Genomic DNA, 24,020 nt, shown 5'->3' on the forward strand with positions numbered 1-24,020 from the left:
AGTGGGTTCTTCTGGCTCATCCTTTCTGTCAGAGCCCAGAAGGAAGCCGCTCCCTCTCTGCCGGGTGCTGGTGTCTAGCTCACGTGCAGGGTGCCAAGTAACTTGTGTCCGTGTTGAGTAGAACATCGAATTGGGTTGAATTGTGGACCGTTGGGGATCTCACTTGCTCTCTTCAGGGCTTGGGTGGCACCGCTGGGCCTTCTCTTCCTGTATTATAACAAAACCCAGAGCAGACGATGGGAAGCTTTCGGCAAGATTTTAGGGCTTATTCTCCACCCCCACCCCCGTCTCACTCAGTTCTAGATAGTTCTTGAGAGAGCTGTGCTGGTTAGGAGCAGACAGGTCTCGTGGGTCCTTCCAAACTCAGCAACGTGCTGCTGCACGACCCCGCGGACCTGCTCTTGCCTCTTCGCTGCCGGGCACGCCTGCAGCAGCAGGAGAGAGACCGCGGGCGCTGCGGCTCATTGACATGTGCACCTCCTCGCCCGGCTCCCGTCCCGGCCCCGGAGACACGCGGCACTTTGTGGTGGAAATGATCTCTTTCTGGCGTCAGTCTCGGGAGCCACCAGAGAAATTGCACATTCAGTTGATTGTCGCAAAAGTCAAGGTCAGGATTTTAGAGAAGCGTCCTTGTCAGTACTCCGTGCAGCGCTGAGGTGTCAGTTCACAGACCAGTCAGAACAAACACTGGCTGAGCATCCTTTTAATATAGCAGGTTTGTTTTTTTTTTTTGAGGTATAATTGACTTACCATTATATTCATACCTTTAAAGTATACAATGCAGTGGCTTTTAGTATATTCACAAAGTTGTGCAACCATCGCCAAAATCAGTTTTAGAACATTTCCATCACCCCAGAACGAACCCCTTCCTTCCTCCCCCTAGCTCCTGGAAACTGCTAAGCTACTTCTTGTCTATTGGGATTTATCTATTCTGAATATTTCATGTCGCTAGAACCATGCAATATGTGGCCTTTGTGACTGGCTGCCTTTGCCTAGCGTGACATTTTCAAGGTTCATCCACATTGTAACGTGCATCAGTACTTTATTCCCTTTTATGGTTGAATATTCCATTGTAGAGGTAATGTCACATTTTACCCATTCAGCAACTGATGGACATTTGGGTGGTTTCCACTTTTTGGCTCTGAATGGTTTTTTAAAATAGCAAAGAGAACATCATGGAAAAGAAGGCTCAGTATTTTTTATCTAAATGAAAGCAATATTCTTTTAAGTTCGCTATGGTCAGCAACAAACAGTCTCTGAATTCTAGAATTAAACGGGATCTTGGATATTTTTAGACTAGCCTTCTTGTATTCCAAAGAGGGAAACTAAGGCCCAGAGAGGGGCAACGGCTTGCCCAAGGGACAGTCTTGACCAGACAGAACCAGGCATCAGAGCCACCTGCCCTGGAAATCTGTTCCATGACACGCCTCGCCCCCCCAGCCAGGCCGGTGCAGTATGAGCTGGGAGGGGAGGTGCGAGGTGAAGGCCCTGCCCAGGACCGTGTGCTCCAGGGTCCTGAACAAAATGCCAGCGACAGGAGTCCACACAAGCTCCCTTACACTGACAGGGACTTTTACATATGAGTTTGGGGGGGTGGGTTGGGGGGTGTGCTGCCGCTGCAGCTGAAGCCGACATCCCCACGGCCCTGCGGACAGCAGTGACTCAGAGCAGCAGAAAGCTGGTTTGGCCTCGCCACGATTCTGCTCTTCACATTAGGGAATCTAATTTGATTCTGGAACTTCAGGTTCTGGAGACTGTCACCTTTAGCCTTCCAGTGTCTGCAGATGCACTGGAAGGAGCTTGGAACACGGGGGCTGCAGGGGGCCAGTTCTGCACGTCACCTTCCATGGGTGTTGTAGCGAGGGTGAGACGAGCAGTAAGGCTATCTTAACTGAGGACTTGACTTGGACCAGACCGAAGGGCCACTAGGGAGCCTGTGCAGCTTTCAGAGCCTCGTGGGGAGGCAGAGGACAGGCCCCCACCGAGAGCTGCACAAAGCACCCTCTCTCGGGCACCTGCTCTGTCCCCACACCATGCTCAGCGTCTTGTATTTGCTACTTAGAGTCTCCACAACAGCCCTGCTGGGGTCCCCATTTCCCAGGTGAGAAACTGGGGCTCAGGATGCCTCACACAGATGAGCAGGTTCCATGGTCAGGGCTCGCACCCAGGGTCTTCCAAACCCCAAAGTGTTGCTCTCTGACTGGTTCCTCTGTTGAGTTTGGCCAGGACGGCCCTGTCCTCAGCTGGAATGTCCACGCTGGAGCGCAAGGGGCAGCCAGAAGGAAAGGGAGGAAGGAGGCCAGCTGCCAGGTCTGTGGGTGTGGGAACACCGGGAGCCTAGCCGGCCCCCCCAGCTGCCAGCCAGTTTGCTCGGTGTTTAAGCCGAGCGGCCTGCAGCAGGGGGCGGCCAGCAGGTGTTCCTGATTCCTCGGTGTCTCTGCGACAGGGCCTCGATTTAACTCCCCGGGGCTTCCAAAGTCAAGGCGAGGCCTTCAGAGGCAGGACAATGTGCTCTGCACTTTTTGCTTTTCTTTAGTCTGCCCAGGGTTCCTCAAGGAGGGTGGGCAGGGATGGATTTCGCTGTCTCACAGTTGAGGATGCGGAGACTCAGTAAGTGTCCACCCAGTGCCACACAGTCAAGAGAGACAGGACAGGACAACTCTCTTTGCCAGTGGCCTTGAGATCCCTGCGGTGGGTGCAAAGCTGCCTGTATCATGGGTCATCTTCAGCATGAAGGAGCTGGTGCACCAGCCCCTGATGTCCTTCCAGCACTGGTACCTGTTTCCGTCAGTCCCAAAGTTGGAGCCTCAGTGTGGGGCCTTCGGGACCGTCTGCAGTTCTGGGTGAGGGTCTCTGGGATCGGCACCAGGGAGGGAACTCTGGGCCTGGCTTCTCCATTATCTGGGAGATCCTGGTCTGCAGGCCTGACCCGTCATTCCCTATGAGGGCAGTTACTTATGGGAGGAAGCATGAACAGGGTCCCAGGGCCGGACAGTGTCACCTGACTGTGCCAGTGCACGGGGAGGCTGAGCCACGGCTGCCTCCCTCAGGAAGGGCCCCCAGCAGCTTCCCAGGCCTCTATGCTGGGCTGCCAGGGGGGTATCTCTGCCTGTCTTTGGTGTCTCTGTCCACCCAGCCCTGACAGCCCACATGTGCGCGTCAGCACTCAGCGGGGGCTGCCTTTGACCTTGCCGACACCGAGTGTGTTCTCTCACATCATCCCCTTCATTCTTCCCTTTCCCCCCAAACCTCAGTGTGGCAGCTTAGTTCAACTTCAGATCTTGGCCTCACCTGCTTCCTACTGGGCCCCTCTTCACCCCTCTAGTGCCCTCAGGATCAAAGCATGCCCTCCAGGAGGTAGGACAGTTGTCGCCGAGAGGCTTTGATATTGGACAGTCATGGAATTGAGTCCTTGATCTGCCGTTTCCTAGCTGTGTGACCTTAGACAAATTACCATACTTCTCTGAGCCTATTTCAGTCTCTGTAACAACCCAACCCAGGGCTTGATAATAGCAGGTACTCAATAAGTGGAAGTTAATGTGTTTGTTAACATCAGCAGTAGCTAAAATTCAAGTGCTTACTCTCAAAATAGACCCAGGCACTATTCTGAACATATCTCACGTGTTAGCTTATTTTTAGCCTCACAATAGCACGGTGAGGTAGAGATTCTTGTTATCCCCAGTTTAGAGATGAGAAAACTGAGATACAGATAGGCTAAACCCTTCCCTAAGGTCACAGAGCTGGCATGTGAACCTGGATATCTGGCTGTTAACCACAAAGCTGCAGTCAGTTTAACAATAAGTTGATACCTCTTAGAAAGCAGTCAATGTAACGATAAGTCTAAATTTTAGGATACAATAAAAATGTAATAACAATAACTAAAAATATTAATTCTAAAGTTCATTCACCTCAAGGAATAAGAGATTGGAAAAACTTTAATGGTTCCCCTTCTCAAGAGAATTTTTCTGTTTAAATCAAATCCACGAGCTAAACATATGAGGCTCTAATCTGACAGTTGACACCTGCCAGCCGTAAGTAGTAAAGGGACTTTCATGGGCCCTGGAATCGGGGGACTCACCAAGCAGGCAAGCAGTATAGTTCAGAGGACCCAGGATTTAGACTCTGAAGACCTGCATTCAAGACCTGGTATTACCTCCCGCTGTCTAAGATGCTTAAGTAAGTCACTGAATTTCACCAAACTTCAGTTTACTTACATGTGAAATAGGAAAAATACCTTCCAAACTGATCTGAGAACATAGTATTTGTGAAAACAGTCTCTAAGGTGTGAGGCACAACTCAAATGTTGGGTAATAGTGAGGTGGTTATTCATGAATCCAGCCCTGACAATACTCCCAACTCCACCTGTTTCTCCTTCCCTCCCCATGAAGGCCAGCTCAGAGACCACTCACTGGGGAAGCAGGGTCTGGTTGTGGCTCTGCCAGTGATTTTTGTGAGATTTTGGTTAGTTCATTTGCCGTTAGTTCATGGGATCTGGTTTTTCTTTTTATAAAATGAGTTTACCAAGTGGGATTTATTCTAGGAATGCAAGGTTGGTTCAACATACAAAGATCAATCAATAGAACATACCACATTATCACAATAAAGGACAAAACCACATGATCATCTCAATAGACACAAGAAAAGCATTTGACAAAATCAGCACCTTTTCTTGGTGGAAAAAAACACTAAAAAATTTAGGAATTGAAAGAAACTTCCTCAACCTAAGAGCATCAGTGAAAACCCCAAAGATGACATCATACTGCCTGGACTGAAAGTTTTCCTCCTAAGATCAGGAACAAAACAAGGATGTAGCTCTTACCTCTTCTATTCAACATTGCGCTGAGGGCTGAAGCCAGGGAAAATAGGCAGGAAAAATAAATAGACATCCAGATTGGAAAGAAGGAAGTAAAAATTTCTGTATTCACAGATGACATGATGTTGTGTATAGAAAATCCTAAGGAATCCCCATAAAAATAACCCCATTATAATAATAAACTTGCAGGATACAAGATCAACATACAAAATTCAGTTGTATTTCAATACATTAGCAATTAAAAATCTGAAAATAAAATTAAAACAATTCTATTTGCAATAGCATCCAAAAGAATAAAATAATAAAGTTAACAAAAGTACACTAAAAACTATAAAACATTATAGAAAGAAATTAAAGATGAGGTAAATAAATTGGAAGCTTTACCATTTTTAAGATGACAGTCCCCAAACTGATCTGTAGATTTAATGCAATCCTTATCAAAACTCCAGCTGGCTTTTTTGCAGAAACTGACAGATTGGTCCTAAAATTCATATGGAAATGCAAGGGACCAGAATAGCCAAAATAATCTTTAAAAGAACAAAGTTGGAAGATTCACACTTCCTAAATTTAAAACTTACTGTAAAGATACAGTAATCAAGACTGTCTGGTACCAGCATAAGAACAGACATATAGAGTAATGAAATAGAATTGAGAGTCTTGAAATATACCTATACATTTAAAGTCAATTGATTCTGACAAGGATAACAAGACAATTCAATGGGGGAAAGAATAGTCTTTTCAACAAATGGTGCCAGGACAACTGGATAGCCACATGTTTTTAAAAAGGAATTTTTATCCCTACTTTACACCATATACAAAAGTCAACTCAGTATGAAGCAGAAACCTAAAAGTAATAGCTAAAAATATAAAACTCTTAGAAGAAAACATAGATATTTGTGACCTGATGAATTAGGCAATGGTTTCTAACCCCCTAAATGGGAGAAAACATTGGCAAATCATAATCTGATAATGGTCTAGTATCCTGTGTGTCTGTATAGAACACTTAAAACTCAACAAAGACAACCCAATGTGAAAATGGACAAAGGATTTGAATAGACATTTCTGCAAAGAAGATATGTCCAATAAGCCCATGGAAAGATGCACAACATCGTTAGTCATTACAGAAATGCAAATCAAAACCACATGAGATACCACTTCACACCCACTGGAATGGCTATAATCAAAGAAGATGAACAGTAAAAAGTATTGGCAAGGATCTGGGAAAATAGGAGCCCTCATACCTTGCTGGTGGGAATGTAAAACGGTCCAGCCACTTTGGAAAACAGTCTGACAGTTCCTCAAAGAGTTAAACATACAGTTACTGTATGACCCAGAGATTTTACTCCTAATAATTATATACCCAAGAGGAGTGAAAACATGTCCACACAAAACCTTGCACTATAGTGTTCATAGCAGCGTTATTCATAATAGCCAAAAAGTGGAAACAATCCAAATACTCATCAGGTGTTGAATGGATAAGCAAAATGTGACATATCCATATAACAAAATGTTACTCAGCCATAAAAAGGAATGAAGCACTCACTGATGCTGCAAAGTGGGTGCACTTAGGAAACATGTGCTAAGAGAAACAGACACAAAAGACCATATGTTATTCCGTATATATGGAATGCCCACAATGGTCAACTCTAGAGATAGAATATTGGTTAGTGGTTGCCAGAGGCTGAAGGGGATGAGGAATGAGCTAATGGATGTGGGGTTTCTACTGGGCATGATGAAAATCTTCTGGTGATGGTTACACAGCTTTTGAATACACTAAAAACCACCTAAGTGTACACTTTAAATGGGTGAATTTTATCACATTAATTACATCTCAGTTCTTTTTAAATGGTGTCAATCTACAGTGGTGGTTCTCAAGGTGTGGTCCTGGGACTACCAGCATCAGCAGCACCTGGGAACTTGCTAGAAATGCAAATTCTCAGGCCCCCCCCACCTCACCTGCAGACCTGCCAGATAATTAGCTCTGGGGACCTAGCAGCCTGTCCAGGGGATTCTGATTCACATTCAAGTTTGAGAACCACGGTAGTCTAGAATCTACACTCTCTAGGTCTTGTAAACACTCCTAGCTCCAAGGTCCATGAAAATCTACTCCTCGTCATCCAGTGATACAAATGTCCCCTCATGCCACAAGTTAACCACTCCCTTAATTGGAGTGTCTAATTAGCTCACTGTCCAAATTAATTTGTTTGAGGGTTTTCATCAGCAAGTGCATCTGTTCTTAATTTTTCCTCCGGTATGATTAGCCATCTGTTTTGTTACAGTTCATTTTAAAGACGTTTTTGCACATAATTAAATTGTAATTTTCTATTTCAAAAGAGAAATCTGAGAGCAGCCCCTCCTTCTCTCGGTTACGTTTGCACGTCTGAGTCTAAGGTGAGCGTTTCTCCTGCACCTGGAGGGGTGGCCGTGGAGGGCCAGGAGGGGTTCCGGTAGTGTTGGGGGGATGTCCCTCGGGAGGGACATTGTCACCCCTGCAGCCCCCAAAACTCTTTTTATCATTTCACACATGAAATTAGTGCAGGTGTTTCTAGTGTTAGAGAAACCCAATTCAGGCTGGTTGAAGCCAAAGAGCTCATATGGTGGCAGGTTCCCTGGGAGAGTCCGCCTTCTGGCAAGGCTGGTCCTAGGGCTCAAGTAAGGTGACAAGACACCACCCATGTCTCAGCATTGCTTTCCCCGGGGTTGGCTTCATCCCCATGTTGGCTTCCCCTGTCTAAGCCGTGTCCCACTGGGGTAGCCCAGTGCATAGACGGCGCCTCTGTCTAAGGTAAGGATTGTGTCCGGCAGCGTGTAACAGAAAACTCAAGTGGTAGAGCCTTAAACTCAAGGGATTTATTTTTCTCCTGTAACAAGAAATCCTGAGATTGGGGAATCTCACGGATCTATCATCAGTGTCCCATTGCTGTTGTCCATGCTTAGCGGGTGGCTTTTTGTCTTCAATGTTGCCAAGTGGCTCCTGCAGCTCCATTGTGTCCCTGGCAAGAGCAAGGAGGGAAGGGCAGAGGACAGGAAGAGACTTGCTTTCCTGGAAGTGCCACCAAGTAGATTTCCATTTATGTCTCATTGTCCATAACTACCCGTGGCCACCCCTACCTGCAAGGAAGCCCAGGGGGTTAAGACTTTTAGCTGGGAACGAACTGTCCCAAGCAAAATAGGGTTCTGTTAGTAAAAAGGGGCAATGGGTATTAACAGGCAGTGATTGTCAGCAAAATTGCTTGTTGGGACATGCACCTGGCCCAGAATCTATGTAACCCCCACAGTGGCAGAATGTCATCTTGTTCACAGTTGGATTCCCAGTACCTGGAATATTACCTAGCATGGGGAATGAACACACTAAATATTTATGGAATACATGGTCAGCCAAGCTTGAATCTCATACCCACCCACAGACTCTACCCAAGGAGGTAGAGTCAGCTCTGTCTGAACCACATGGACTAATGTGAACTGGAGGGTTGGTTCCCCAGAGGAAAAGCAGCATGCTGTTACCATCAAAGGGGAATGGATGCTGGCCAGACAAGAACACTGAATGCCCACTACAACCTAGAGTTGCTCAAAATCTTGAGACCAATTCACATTAGCAAAACTCTCAAGAGGCTGATGTATAGACTGAGAGAGAACTCCTATACCCAGACAGCCTCAGCATGTGCCAGCAAGGCCTGGGACAGTGTTTCCAGGCTGTCCACACCTCCTTACCTTGGTCAGGTGCAATTAGATTCTCTAACTTTTCCATTCCAGTAATATTTCCTGGTGATGTGTTCTGGTCTCTTGGCATAAGATCAGAAAATATTTAATTTTGTCAGCATAATATGTAAGACTCCTTCGCTGGGAGTGGGTTTTCAAACAGTGACTATCACATCCATTATTTGATTTTTTTTAAATGTGTGTTTCAGATGATCTTCTCCTGATCTTGTCCTCCCATTCTGGGAGGCCCTACTGGCGTCTCATGCATTTAGCATGTGTCAAGTTCTGCCACAGGTTGGGGGCTGGGCTGGGGGCTCTGCTCTCTTCCACACCCATGGAAGGATCCAACAGTTCCATGCCTATGAGGGGCTTCCAGTTTAGCTTCAAAACTCGTACAAGTGACGGCCTCTTCTGAGCCAAACATCGAGAGCCGTGGGCTGACAGCTCCGTATGATGTTTGAAACTGTGTCTGTATTGATATCTGGCCCTGATAGTAATGGTGAGCTGTGCCATTCACTGAGACTCCTCTATGGGCCGTGCATTGACTAATAGTATCACGTTTCCAAGCCCCCAGTGTATTATTGTCACCTCGTTTTAAGGTAGGAAAACTAGGCTCAGGGGCACTGCTTGCCCAGTGACCACAGCTGATGCATTACTCACCTGGATTTAAACCCAGGTCAGATGCCAGAGCTTTTGCCAGTGCTTGTCTTTGGTCTTAGATCACTACACTTCAACATATAGAGCAATTAGGCAACAAGGCAATAAATAAAATGCCACATTGTGCAGAGCAGACTGTTAGAAGAGGACAATGTGTCACCTCCTGCTCATTGTATGGCCCAGACTGGTGCAGAAGGCACCAGGAGCCATTAGCAGCTGTGTCTGCACCCACCTGGGAGAGGTAAAAATGGCGGCTTCAAGTAGGGAGGCTGTGTGTCAACTTGGGTAAAGCTTCATTAATTCATAAATATTCTTAAAATCCAAAACAGTTATGGGAAGGAGAGGTCACCATGGGCTGGCCGGGTCAGTGGCTTTCCGGAAGAGTCAGAACAATGGGGAGGCTGGAGACAGGCCAAATGAGTGGAAGGTGGGGTGGGGGTGGTACAGCGTGAGCAACAGGACAGAGATCAGCGTGAGCATCTGGAAGTTTCCACACCTTGGCCTTGGCCCACAGTAATAAATATTTTACACACGTGGATATTTACAAAAAAGAAATAGAAGTTTCCTGGAATAATATTTAACTCTCACTATGTATGATCACTCTATTTTCTACTTCTTTTTGAGAATATGCTGGTAGCTGTTCACTAAATTGATTTCACAATCCACTCACGGGTCACGTCCAACAGTTGAAAAACACGGTGGTGCGCCATCGGCCACCTGGGCGGGGCCAGAGCATGGCGCACGTCGAAACCAGGCTCAACACCCTTACCGGGCAAAAGACAAACACCTGATGCAATTTGGTGTCTGGAAAAATAAGAAAATTATCCTTCTACCGTGGCATTTGTATATATCTGCAAAGATGTTCCTGGGCATTTAAAGCGTCCAGGGTTACAATTCCCCAAAGTGAATTCTTCCCCTGTTTACAGAGTTTTAGGTCAATTATAAAATGCCCCAGCCCTTTTTCAGCAATCTAAATGAGTTGGGATGTGGGCTGAAAAAATAACAGCCTGGGATTTTGCACAAACCAAGGCATGGAACCTTCCTGCCATTTGTGAGGAATTACAAGGTGCAGAAAGGTGTATGTGGACAAAGATCTGGGAAGACGGATGTCTAGGATGTCCATCTAGGACAGACACATGGATGGACTGCCTGATTTCAAGCTAACTATATTCTCTTGGCTTATTATAAGCAGGCTGGGGTTTTTTCTTAGTAAACATACTTTAATGATTCAGGAAGATTCAAGCACAAGTGTAGAAAGCTAAAACAGCTAGTACTAGTCTACTTTGTAATTTTTTTTAACTGAGATACTACTAATATACTATAAAATTCACCCTTATAAGCTATATAATTCAGTGGGATTTTTATTTTTGGTGCAACTGTTACCAATATATAATTCCAGAACATATTCATGATCCTATTTTCATAGTTCCAGGAGCAATGACTCCCCATTCCCCACTCCCCGCATTGCCTGGCAATCGCTAATGTACTTCCTGTCTCTGTGGATTGGCCCATTCTGGACATTTTATATAAATGGAATCTAACAACATATAGCCTCTGTGTCAGACTGTTCACGTTGCATGTTTTCAAGGTTTGTCCGTGTTGTAGCGTGTATCAGTACTTCATTCCTTTTTATGGGTGAAGCATATTTCATTGTATTTTATTTACCACACTTCGTTTATCCTTTCTTCATTTGATGAATATTTGGGTTGTTTCCATTTTTGACTATTATGAATAATGCTGTGAACATTTGAGTACAAGTTTTTGTGTAGACATATGTTTTCATTCCTCTTGAGTATAGGATTAGGAGTGGAATTTCTGGATCATGTGCTAACTCTATGTTTAACTGTTTGAGGTACGGTCAGACTGCTTTCCAAAGCAGCTATACCATTTTATGGTCCTATCAGCAGTGTATGAGGGTTCCTATTTTCCTACATCCTTGCCAATACTTGTTACTTATGTTTTTTATCATAGTCACACTTGTGGTGTGAAATCATTTTGAGTTGCATCTTCCTAATGACCACAGATGTTGAACATCTTTTCACATGCTTATTGGCCATTTGTATATCTTCTTTGGAGAACTGTCTATTCAAATCCTTTTCCCATTTTAAAAATTGGAATTGGGGTTTTTGAGTTGTCGAATTGTAAAAGCTCTTTATATATTCTGGACAGTAGACCTTTATCAGATACATGATTTGCAATTTTCCATTTTATAGGTGTTATTTTCACCTTTTTAGTAGCATCCTGTGAATCACAAAAGTTTTTAGCTTTGATAAAAGCCAGTTAATCTATTTTTTCTTTGGTTGCTTGTGATTTTGATGTCTTTTAAGAAACCATTGCCTAATCCAAGGTCATGAAGAGCTGTGCCCATATTTTCTTCTAAGAGTTTTATAGTTGTAGCTCTTGTATTTAAGTCTTCAGGCCAGGCACGGTGGCTCACGCCTGTAATCCTAGCACTCTTGGAGGCTGAGGTGGGAGGATTGCTCGAGGTCAGGAGTTCAAGACCAGCCTGAGGAAAAATGAGACCCCGTCTCTACTAAAAATAGAAAAAAATTATCTGGACAGCTAAAAATATATATAGAAAAAGTTAGTCGGGCAGGGTGGCACATGCCTGTAGTCCCAGCTACTTGGGAGTCTGAGGCAGGAGGATTGCTTGAGCCCAGGAGTTTGAGGTTGCTGTGAGCTAGGCTGATGCCACGGCACTCTAGCCTGGGCAACAGAGTGAGACTCTGTCTCAAAAAAAAAAAAAAGTCTTCAACCATTTTTTTCTTAATTTTGTGTATAGTGTGCAGTAAGACCAGTTCCACTTTTTTTTTATACAGATATCCAGCTGTCTCTGCACCCTTTGTTGAAAAGACTATTCTTTCCCTATTGAATTGTCTAGACACCTTTGTCAAACATCAATTGTCCTTAAATGTCTGGGCTAATTTCTGAACTCTAAATTCTATTCCATTGATCAATGTATCCTTATGCCAGTAGCTCTTGATTACTGTAGGTTTGTAGTAAGTTTTAAAATCAGAGTATGTAAATCCTCCAGCTTTCTTCTATTTTCAAGATTATTTTGGCTATTTGGGGTTCCTTGCATTTCCATATGAATTTTAGGATCAGCTTGTCAATTTTTGCAGAAAAGGCAGCTGGGATTTTGATACGGATTGCATTGAATCTGTAAATCAGTTTGAAGAATATGGCCATCTTAACAATATTTAAGTATTCCAGTTCATAAACAGTATGTCTTCTTATTTATTAAGGTCTTCTTTATTTATTTTTTTTTTTTTATTTATTTTTGAGCCAGAGTCTCACTCTGTTGCCCAGTCTAGAGTACTGTGGCATCAGCCCAGCTCATAGCAACGTCAAACTCCCGGCCTCAAGTGATCCTCCTGCCTCAGCCTCCCAAGTAGCTGGGACTACAGGTGTGCACCACCCCACTGGGCTAATTTTTCTACTTTTATTTAGTAGAGATGGGTCTCGCTCTTGCTCAACCTGGTCTCAAACTCCTGACCTCAAGCAATCCTCCCACCTTGGCCTCCCAGAGTGCTAGGATTACAGGTGTGAACCACCTAGCCCAGCCTAACCCTTCTTTAATTACTTTCAATAAGGTTTGGTAGTTTTCAGCATTCAAATCTTATACTTCTTTTGTTACATAAATATAATTAATTTTTTTCTCTGTGATGGTATTATACATGGAATTGTTTTCTTAATTTCATTTTTGGATCATTCATTGTTAGTGTATAGAAATAGAACTGAATTTTGTATATTGATCTCATATCTTGCAATGTGGCTGAACTTATCAGTTCTAATATTTTTTTGTGTATCCCTTACTTAGTATTTTCCATATACAAGATCATGTCATCTACAAGTAGGAATAGTTTTACTTCTTCCTTTCCAATGTGAATGATGTTTCCTTCTTTTTCATACCTAATTGTCTCAGCTAAGATCTCCAGTTCAGTGTTGAATAGAAGGGATAAGAGCAGACATCCTCATCTTGTTACTGATCTTAGGTGGGGGTGGGGATAGCTTTCAGGCTTTTACCATCGAGTATAAGCGTTAGCTGTGGGTTTTTCATAGATGCCCTTTATGAGGCCGAGGAAGTTTCCTTCTGTTCCTTGTGGAGTGTTTTTATCATGAAATGGTGTTGGATTTTGTTAAATGCCTTCTGCCTCAATTTAGACGATTGTGTAGTTTTGTTCTTTATTAACGTGGTGTATTCCATTGATTGAATTTCATATGTTGAACCAAGCTTTTGTTCCTGGGATAAATCCCACAGGGTCATGGTGTATAATCCTTTTTCTATGTTGCTGGATTGCGTTTGCTAGAATTTCATTAAGGAATTTTGCATATATATTCATAAGGGATATGGGGCTGTAGTTTTCTTTTTTCTTGATGTCTTTTGTCTGGCTTTGGTATCAGGATAATACCAGCTTCATAGAATGAATTGGAACGTGTTCCCCACTCTTCTATTTTCTGGAAGAGTTTGTAAAGGATTCACATTAATTCTTCTTTAAACATTTAGTAGAAATCACCATGAAGCCATCTGTTCCTGGCTTTACTTTAAGGGAATTTTTTGATTGCTATTTCAATATCTCGTTATGAGTCTATCCAGATTTTGAGTCAGTTTGGGTAGTTTGTGCCTTTGTGGGATTTTGGCTTCTTCATGCAGACTATCTAATTTGTTGACATACAATTGTTCGTAGTGTTCCCTAATAAGTATTAATATTTTTATTTCTTTAACATTCATAGTGCTGTTACTCTTTCATTCCTGATTTTAGTAATTTAAGTCATCTTTTTTTTCTTGGTCAGTCTAACTAAAGGTTTGTCATTTTGTTGATCTTTTCAAAGAACCAACTTGCAATTTCTTTGATTCTCTGTAGTTTTTCTAATTTCATTTGTTTTCATGCTAACCTTGATCCTTCTGTCTGCTTTCTTTAGACTTAATTTGCTCTTCTTTTTTCTTTCTTAAGGGATAAAGTTAGGTCATTGGTTTGAGATGTTTCCGGCTTTTGTACAGGCATTTATGGCTATAAATTCCTCTCTAAGGACTGTTTTCACTCCCTGCCATAAGTTTTGGTATGTTACATTTTTGTTTTCATTCCTCTCAAAGTATTTTCTAGTTTTCCTTGTGATTTCTTCTTTAACCCATTGATTGTTCATATGGAGTGTGTTATTTGATTTCCACATATTTGTGAATTTTCCAGTTTTTCTTCTGTTGTTTATTTCTAATTCTATTCCATTGTGGTTGGAGAACATACTTTGCATGATTTCCATCCTTTTAAATGTATTGAGTCTTGTTTTATGGCCTAACATATGGTCTGTCCTAGAGAATGTTCTATGTGCTTGAGAAGAACGTACTTCTTGAAAATGTATATATAAATTGTTTTAAATCATATTTGGGGGAGTTTTTGAACATACTATTCAATCTGTTTGTCTCTCCTCTCTTCCTGGCGCTCCCGTTACGTATATATTGGTCTGCTTGCTGGTGTTCACAGGTCGCTGAAGCTCTGTTCATTTTTCTTCATTGTTTTTTCTTTCTGTTCCTCGGACTAGGTAATTTCAGTTGACCTATCTTCAAGGTTGGTGATTTTTTTTTCTTCTGCCTGCTCAAATCTGCTGTTGAACCCCTCTAGTGAATTTTAGTTATTGTATTTCTCAACCCCAGAATTTCTATTTCATTCTTTTAATCTTTTCTTTTTTTCTTTTTCTTTTTTTTTTTTTTTTGAGACAGGGTCTCGCTGTGTCACCCAGGCTGGAGTGCAGTGGCACAGTCATAGCTCACTGCAGCCTTGAACTCCTGAGCAGCTAGGACTCCAGGCTGCACCATCACACCTGGCTAATTTTTCCCCACCTGCCAAGGGACAGGGTCTCATTATGTTGCCCAGGCTGGTCTCAAACTCCTGGCTTCAAGTGATTCTGCTGCCTCAGTCTCCCTAATTGCTGGGCTTACAGTTGTGAGCCACTGCACTCAGCCCTTTTTAATCATTTTTATCTCTTTATTGATATTTTCTGGTGAGAAATCATACTTTAGGTTTCTAGATAGTTTTTAAAAACTGCTTTGTATATATTTAAAAATAGCTGGTGTAAAGCTTTTGTCTAGTAAATCCAATGTCTGGATTTCCTCAGGGAGGGTTTCTATTGACTGCTTTTTTCCCCGTGTATGGGCCATACTTTCCTTTTATTATTCTTTCTGCATGTCTCATATTTTTTTTATTGTTGTTAAAGCTGGGCATTTAAAATAATATGACAACTCCAGAAATCAGATTCTTCACCCTTCTTAGGGTTTGTTGGTGTTGCTGTTTATTGTTGCTTGTTTGTTTAGTGATTTTTCTAAACCAATTTTGTAAAATCTGAATTCTTTGTCTCGTGTGGACACTGAAGTCTCTGCTAGGTTAGCCTGAAGGTCAGCTAATGACTGGACAGAGATTTCCTTGGATGCCTGGGTCCGATGGCTCTCCCAGCCTTTGCCGAGGGGTTCTGTGTGTGTTGGGGGTATCTTTCATCACTCAGGCAGTTTACAGCATTTGCCTTTACTTGTTTCTCAAAGCCTCAGAGTTAGGCAGAGGTAAAGCTTAGGGCATTCTCGAGTATTCCTGGGGACGTGGGCGGCCCTGGGCACAGCCCTATTTATGCCCATGGTCTCTTAGATTCCCAGAAATACGTAGGAGCGTTTCGAAGTCCACCGTGGATATCTCATTCCCCAGATTTTCCTTTTAAGCTTTTTGGTCAACCTATTGCTTGTGCCAACTCTTATCTGCCACCTCCAGCAGCGTGGTCTAATAATTGCCTCTGATTGTTTTCAACAAGCTCCACCAAGGAAAAGGCCATTGGTGCTGGGTTTCAGACAGCCTTGAAAGTGGGATCTTTCTGGAAACCACTGTAACAATTCTATGGGAATGGGCTTGGGAGGTCCTCCAACCCTCTTGTGTCCCCTCTGGTGGCTGCCAGGCTCCTGTTCTTGCTGTGATTGATGGCTGCCAGCTCTCAAAGCTACGAGCAGAGCTGGTGAGAGGGAACAGACGTAGGGAAGGTTAAAACTCCACAGAGTTCAGTCCTTACTGAGATCCAGCTGATTTCTTAAATAGGCACTCCCTGGATTTCGACAAACCTTTGGTTAATTTTCCAAAACTCTGAAAAAAGTTTGATTCTGATAATTTTTGCCATTGTTCTCGTTGCTTTTATAGAGCAGAAAATTTTCAGGGGTCCTTCCTCCACCACCCGTCGATCAGCAGTCCAGTTTTGAACCCGCATGTGCACACCATGCTCAGTGGCTCGCTAAGGACCCTGCACTTGCACTCAGTGGCTTATTGAGGCCACTTTTCCCCTGTTAAATTGTTCGTGGATTCCCTTGGCAGGGGCCAGTGAGATCTGGACTGCCAGCCAGGGTGCCCACACTAGCCTTACTCCTGCCACAGCTGACTAAATGCCCTCGGAGCAAAGGAGCCGAGGTTTCCAGAGTACCTACTGTGTGCCAGGCTCTGTGTGCTGGGGGTATTTTGTAGACTCTATCATGTTGTTCTTGCCACTACCAAGAAAGAGTTAATTTTCCCATTTAACAGATGAAGGAACTAATAAGATGCAAAGCACGTAGCCCCGTGCTTGCTGCTGCACCTAGCAAATACTGGTTATGCTGATTATTGTTACTTTGCTGCTGTTGCTGCTACAACTGTTACTGTCAGAGGACCAAGTGGACTTGAGGGGATTGCTCAAGGTCACTTGACTTCCAGCCCAGGTCTGTCTGATTCCAAACTCATCTGTATTCCACGTCCCCGTTCCAGCTCTTCTGGGTAAGTCTATTTCCACTCTGGGTCAACTTCCCTAATCATGTCACATGAAGGATTTGGACTGACTGAAATTATTCAATCAGCAAACGCTTATTGAATTGTCTTGCCACTCCCAGGGGGACATGATGGAAGTCTGTGATTCTGTGAGGTCAGTTGCTTGGAGTCACGTGGGTGGCATTCTCTTGTTTAGCTGGAAAAATAAACTGCCGGGTAGCCTGCCAGGTGTGTGACCCTTCCTTCTTGCTCCGCCCCATCCCCCGCAGAGGCAAGAGGGGACAAAGCCAAGTGGGTGTTCACCTGGCCACTCATCTTCCTCCTGTGCGTCACCATCCCCAACTGCAGCAAGCCCCGCTGGGAGAAGTTCTTCATGGTCACCTTCATCACCGCCACGCTGTGGATCGCTGTGTTCTCCTACCTCATGGTGTGGCTGGTGAGTGCCGGGGGTGGGCTGCGCTGTACTGACAGCCCCTGCCCAGCTCTGCCAAGCACTGGGTTCAAGGGTGGCCACAGGTGCTGCTGTGCCACCTTTGGGCCGGTCCCTGACCTCACTGACCATAGCTTATGTCTCAGTAGGGTTTAGTGAGGTGCTTGGTGCTGTGCTCTGTACCGGGGACGCTGGGACACAGCACAGTGATTGCCTTCAAGCACGACGGGGAGGACACTCCTGCCCCCACTACCTTGACTTACAAACCCCACCCCCATTTCTTACACCAGAGTCCTGGGGACCCGGGAACCACTTTGCTGGGGTGGGTGCTCTTACCTATGTTTTTGAACTTCAGATAGTCTCCGTTTTGGGGAATAGAATGGCCTTGACAGTAAAAATCCATAAAGAGGACAGTGCCCATGTTAGCCTGAGTCTCTACCAAAGCAGGGTGTCTGTGCCGTGCGCTTATTTTCATCATGCCCTGATGGGGCATGATGGGGCACCAGGGAGCAGGGAAGTCCCATCTGCCCGTCCCCTAGCCCCCGCCACCTGAACATCTCCCACCGCCAAGGCTTTGGAAGAATGGTGCTTGGATGTCAGTGTCAAAAGAGAGGGGCCTTAGAATGGATTATCCATGTCCCCGGCACACTTGTACGGCTGGGGAAACTGACTTCTGCAAGGTCACGTGGATAGTCGGGGCAGAGCCAGGACCAGCCCCCAGGCCCTGGACTTGGCTCTCTTCCCTTTCTGAAACCTCAGCATCAGGAGGGCTCCGAGGGCCCCCGGCTCAGAGCCCAGGGTAAAGCAGGGCTCGAGTAGCATCCCTGGATGGCGTGTGCACACACAAAACCTTCCTTTCTTCTAGCCTGCCAACCTTCAACTTCTTAGCCTCAGAGTTCATTGTTGGAAAAAAAAAAAAAAAAAGCAGTGCCAATAATTCCAAAATAACCCAGTTTCCTGCACTTATGGTGTCTGTAGTAATAGGAATTCCTTTAGTCCACATGCTCTGTTTTGTTGTGGGTTCATGTCTCCACCCTGTTCTGCAGGTGACTATCATCGGATACACACTTGGGATCCCTGATGTCATCATGGGCATTACTTTCCTGGCAGCAGGGACGAGTGTCCCGGACTGCATGGCCAGCTTAATCGTGGCGAGACAAGGTACGGATCACGCCTCAGCCCCCACAGCCGTCACTATCACCGTGTGGGTCCCCCTGTTGTCCCTGCCCAAGTTACAGTTGGCCAAGTTGTGGTTCTTCCAGCTGGCAGTGACCGAGTCCTGCTATGGAGAAAACTGTGACATCTAGAAAGTATCATTTATTCGAGTCCATTTGTGGAGAGAAGCCACCAAGATGAACTCCTCCAGCCCTCGAGAAGCTTTTGCTGGAGTGGTCATGTAAAAACACACGTGTTCTGAGGTCCCCGGTCAATGTGAGCCTGAGCAGAGCCCAAGCCCAGACTTCATACAGCAAATGAGCTAATAACACGAGATGTGCTGGTCCCAGGGGCACAAAGTGGGTCCTGTTAACCCAACTCTTTTCTAATTCTTCTAACTGCTGGAACATATGTCATGTTAACAAGGTTTGCTTGGTGGGTTTATTTTGGGCTTACCAAATGTCGTGAGTTGAGCGAGATGAGGCGACACTATGTGCTCTGACGGCCGAACAAACAAGCTGGAAAGAGTCTGGGCTGTATTCACGGCTCCTGTTCTGCTGGTGAGGTGGGGCCTCACCACAGACTTCATGCATCTTCCTCCCGCGTCAGAGCTTGAAAGCGTAGGGGTGGGGGTGGCTGAATGATGGAGCCCTGTCTCACAGGGGGCGGGAGAAGGAAGAGCGCCCTAAGAGAAAGGCTGGCTTTGGAAAGAGGGACATTTTATCCCTCCAAGATAAGAGAGAGGGTTGACTGGGTAGTCAGTTGGGCCTGAGCAAATGTGAGATGAACGGAAGGGTGGGAGTGTGTTTGGAGGTAGGCAGGGGCCTTACAGAGAATGGGGACAGTTGGGGACAGCAGCTGAGGGGAGGAGAATGCAATTGGGTGCCCTTTGACGTGAGTGTGTCAGTTCCCTGGGGCAGCCGTAACAGCTGGTGGCTTACCACACCTGGGCAACTTGACAGAAACGTATTATCTCCCAGCTCTGCAAGCCCAGGTCTGAATCCAGGTGTCCACTCCTTCCGGAGGCTCCAGGGAAGAATCCTTCCTCGGCTCTTTCCAGCCTCTGGGGGTTGCCTGTAATTCTTGGTGTTCCTTGGCTCGTAGCTACATCACGCCACTCTCTGCCTCTGTCTTCACAGGGCATTCTTCCGTGCACGTGTGTGTGTGTGTGTGTGTGTGTGTGTCCAAACTTTTTCTTACAAGGACACCAGCCATCAGCTTAGAGCCCACCCTAATTCAGTATGGCCTTACCTTGCCTCGACTATATCTGTGAAAACCCTGTTTCCAAGTAAAGTCACATTCATGGGTTCTGGACGGACATGAATTTTGGGGGGCGGGTGTCCCTGTTCAGCCCAGCACAGTAGTAAAAGGAAAGCTGATGAACGCCAAGGGCCCGGCTGCTGTTCAGTAACATGAACTTGGTGGGGTTCAGTCACGATAGCTCCAGCCAGGCACAGGTGACAGTTGGAGTTGGCTGGAGTTGGCTAGGTGGACACTGTGGACCGTCAAGGGGCAAGAGAAAGTGCAGTTTAAACACCTGACCCTGGCGTTCAGGCTGGGAACAGTGGTGGATGATGTTAGAGCTTAAGTGCTTGTAGGGTTAGGGGGTCCCGGTGAGGTCAACAAAGGGTCTCTTTTGGGAACAAGGGGCAGGTGGAGTTTTGAGGCAAAATGTCACCTCAGGGTGGCTACAGTGGAACACAGAATACAGAAACCGAGGAAGGATGAGTACAAGCATGGGGTGCCTAGTTGTGCTACGGGTGACATTGATGTGGTTGACAGAAACTCCAGCAGATGTGGTTGAAGGATAGACAGCCTCTTGCTGACAGAGGGTACGGGAACCTCTGCCCAGACTCCGCTGCACAAGGCAGGAGACAGAGACAGGCCACTTGTCCAGATGCCGGTCTGAGATGCTGCCGAGGGGCTCGGCCACCAAAGCAGTGTGTGGCTGTGGGCATTTGTGTTTCAGGCTCGTTTGTTCCAGAAACATTTGTATGTGTGCAGGTTGGGACAGTTGTATCAAAGTATGGCTAAGTGGTCAGGTTAGAACATATTTCAGCCAGCTTGAGACTTATTTGTAAAAGTTTGCTTTCCTCGCTTATGTGCCCTCAAGTCGTTAAGTTCCACGGATTGTGGCATGGTACCAGACAGTTGGGCAGGAAGGGGGAGGATGATGACATGGCCCCCAGGCCCCTGGGATGCATCTGGGCTGGCTGAGTGTTCACCCTTCAGTAAGCCACCAGGACCAGACATCTGACACCCTGAGATCCCAGCCAAGGTCGTGGGTGCTGTTGCCTGGGCCACAAATGCGCATCATGGCTTGGGATAAAGGATGCTGGACTAGGCGTCTCGAGACTGGGCCACTCACAAACTGTGCCCTTGGGCACGTCCCACGCCTGAGTTTTGTCACCTGCCACGTGAGGATCATGCCCCGCCCCCACCCCAGAGCAACTGGGAGGGTTAAATGAGACAAAGCTCATGGTGGGTCCTCAGAAGACGTCAGCTGGCGAACTGGCATCACTACCACAACTGGGGGACATAACAATGGAAATTTGGCGTCCAACAGTCCTGGAGGCTGGAAATCAGATCCAGGTGCGGGCAGGCTGCGAGGGAGGGTCCATCCAGGCGCCCACCCCACGATCTCGTGGCCGTCTTCACTTTTGCCTGGCATTCCCCTCATGTGTGGTCTGTGGCCATGTCCCCCCTTTGTGTAAGGACACCAGTCGTATTGGATTAGGTCCCACCCTGATGACTTCATTTTAAGCTGTAACTTCCGTAAAGACCCTGTCTCCAAATAAGGTCCCATTCTGCAGTACTGGGGCTTAGGACTTCAACGTATGAGTTTGGAGGGTCACAGTTCAACCCACACAGGTGCCTTTAGACTTCATGAAACGAGTGGATCTTAGACCTCACAAAAAGGTTTTGGAATTATAGGGTGCATGCAGAAGGAATTCCTTTCTCAGGCATAACGCTGATAGAACAGTTACGAGAAAGAACACAGTTTCTGGCAACCTGCTCTCAATGAAAGAAACGTGTTGGTTGTCCCCTCCAGGCCTTGGGGACATGGCGGTCTCCAACACCATCGGAAGCAACGTGTTTGACATCCTGGTAGGACTCGGCGTACCGTGGGGCCTGCAGACCATGGTTATTAATTACGGGTCCACGGTAAGTTCCTCCCACCTCATTAGTGAGGTGGATGCATTTTACTGAGGACAGTGGTGTCAGCCCATTGTCAACTGGGGGGCCCGGGGGATGCACTGCCCCTTCTCCTTGGCACCCTGGCACCCACTGTCTGTGAAGGCTCCCAGGACAGACTAAGGGTGTCCGTAGTATTGGGACTTAGGACTCAGGAGGGCCTGTGTTTGCCGGGTGCTCCTCATCTCCACCCGCTGGGCGCTGTCCCGGTCCCAGGCGTCTCCTCAGACCAGCAGAGGTGGGGCTTGAATGCGCGTCCCCCAAGCATGTGTTCACCCACGCACACCTGCGTGTTCCGATGAGGGAATGAGTAAACCGGAGCACCTGGGCCCTCGGGAGGGACTGGCTCCGAGGAGACGGAGAGTCAGGGCCTCGTGTTTGATTTCCCAGGTGAAGATCAACAGCCGGGGGCTGGTCTACTCCGTGGCGCTGTTGCTGGGCTCCGTCGCGCTCACCGTGAGTTTTCACGATTCCAGAACAGAAGCTTCATTCACACTTCGTTACATCTGATTCTGCCGCGTCACTTACATGGCTCTGCACAGCCCCGTCACCTCCCCCATCAGTGAGGGATAAAGTGCAGGACATGAGTACATTCGCAGGTGCCCCCAGCCCAGTTTTTGCCAAGTGCATGGGCACCCCCACTGAGCTTCTCCCTGAGCAGATAAGAAGCTGCCAGAGGAAGCGAAGTGCATTTGCTTTCTTCTTGCCGCCTGGTCTAGTCCCCTCTCTAGTGCTGGGGAAGCTGGCAGGTGGAGGCGGGACAGCCCTCAGGGCACGTCACAATGACCAAGGCCTCCCTACTCACCTGTCCAGGTCTGCCGAGCACTTCATTTCTGCACCACTTTATTCAATCCTCACCACCACCTGATGAGGGGGGTACTGTGGTCATTCCCCTTGTGCACAAGAAGTTAGGGCTCACGGGTTACCGTGCCCAAGGTCGCAGAGTTGGGAACTGGCAGAGCTGGGATTTGAACCCAGGTTGGTCTGTCCTTAAAGGACCCGTGACTCTTCACCCCTGTGCTCTGATGAGGATGATCCTCAGAAGGTGGGCAGTGTAGGGATGTGTAGGAGAGTCGGGAAAAATGTAGGACAGAGTGTGTTCCGCCCCCTGCCCCAAACACACACACACAAACACATGCATGCACACACGTGTGCGTGAAAATGGCCCAAGCGGGAGTTTGCCAAGCCACAGGTCAAAAATAGCCTTGGAAAATTTTCGGAGGAGTCCTGAGGGAAAAAGACCATAATGCCAAGTTCCAAAGTACAAGAATCATCCAGAAAAAGATGCCATTTGTTCCCTAAGGAAGGCCTGGGCAGGGAGGAGCATGGTGCCTGCAACAGGCCAGGAGGAGGTGGCGTGCCTGCCCAGGGAGGGCGGCTGCTGTGTGTCCCCGAGTCAGTGGGGCCGGGCCAGAGACTCGTGGTTTTCATCAGGCAAGTCTAAACGTCCTAGGGCTCACTCTGGTCAAACTGAGGGTCAGCCTGGCAGTGCCCCTCTGCTCCTGTCCACATTCTGCAGAAAGTTCTGGGGTCCCTAATGTGGGTGTCATTTTCCAGTAGAAACGCCTTTTGCGTCTCTTTGCCCAAGCCCGGCTGCCACGCTCTCTCCTTCCAGGTCCTCGGCATCCACCTGAACAAGTGGCGGCTGGACCGGAAGCTGGGTATCTACGTGCTGGTTCTCTACGCCATCTTCCTGTGCTTCTCCATAATGATAGAGTTTAACGTCTTCACTTTCGTCAACTTGCCCATGTGCCGAGAAGACGATTAAAGCTGAGCCGCTTCCCCCGGGGGGTTTTCTGGACACCCTGTGACGCCTGCGTCCTCCTGTCCCCTCCCTCCCCCACCACAGGTCTCTCCTGCATCGGCAGCCACCGTCTGTTCTTTCACACACTGGAAGGAAGAGCCATCGTGGTCTTTGTCTGGTCACAGGCCAGGCTGCTGGGCGTCCTCCTCCTCCTCGGAGTTCTGCCCCCGCAAGGCAGAATCCAGGGGCCATTATCTGAGCAGCTTCGAAGACCCCCGAGTGGCCAGCCACAGGGCTGTGTCGAGTGTCCCATCTCTCTCCTGCACGCTTTAATCAAAAGGACTTCCGTGTGCAGCTTGTCTCTCTGTTACACGGGCAGCCTCGGAAATGAGGCAGTCAGTGAGCGTGAGGTCTCCTAGGGCAAGTGCAAAATAGGAATGTTATTTCTGAGCGTCACCTTTGGGCCAGAGGTGGCTCCTTAGCTTGTGCTACTAGGAGCCTCCGACTTCTGCTGGAAGTACAGGTGGTTTGGAGGGGGCAAGGCCTCATTCAACCTGTTGGGGG

At 46.7% G+C, this 24,020-nt stretch overlaps 1 protein-coding gene across 2 annotated transcripts in view; it reads left to right on the forward strand.

The window, feature by feature from the left end:
* SLC24A4 (solute carrier family 24 member 4) overlaps window positions 1-23,480 on the forward strand; it is a 137,781-nt gene extending 114,301 nt beyond the window's left edge. For both annotated transcript variants that reach the window (XM_069465234.1, XM_069465235.1), the window contains exons 13-17: window positions 17,202-17,368; window positions 18,409-18,523; window positions 21,570-21,682; window positions 22,103-22,168; window positions 23,328-23,480. In XM_069465234.1, the coding sequence (XP_069321335.1) occupies window positions 17,202-17,368; window positions 18,409-18,523; window positions 21,570-21,682; window positions 22,103-22,168; window positions 23,328-23,480 (614 nt within the window). The remainder of the gene's footprint in view (window positions 1-17,201; window positions 17,369-18,408; window positions 18,524-21,569; window positions 21,683-22,102; window positions 22,169-23,327) is intronic.
* The last annotated feature ends 540 nt before the right edge of the window (window positions 23,481-24,020 follow it).

The sequence above is a fragment of the Eulemur rufifrons genome, chromosome 2 (genome assembly GCF_041146395.1).
Source record: "Eulemur rufifrons isolate Redbay chromosome 2, OSU_ERuf_1, whole genome shotgun sequence".
Taxonomy (NCBI): Eukaryota; Metazoa; Chordata; class Mammalia; order Primates; family Lemuridae; genus Eulemur; species Eulemur rufifrons.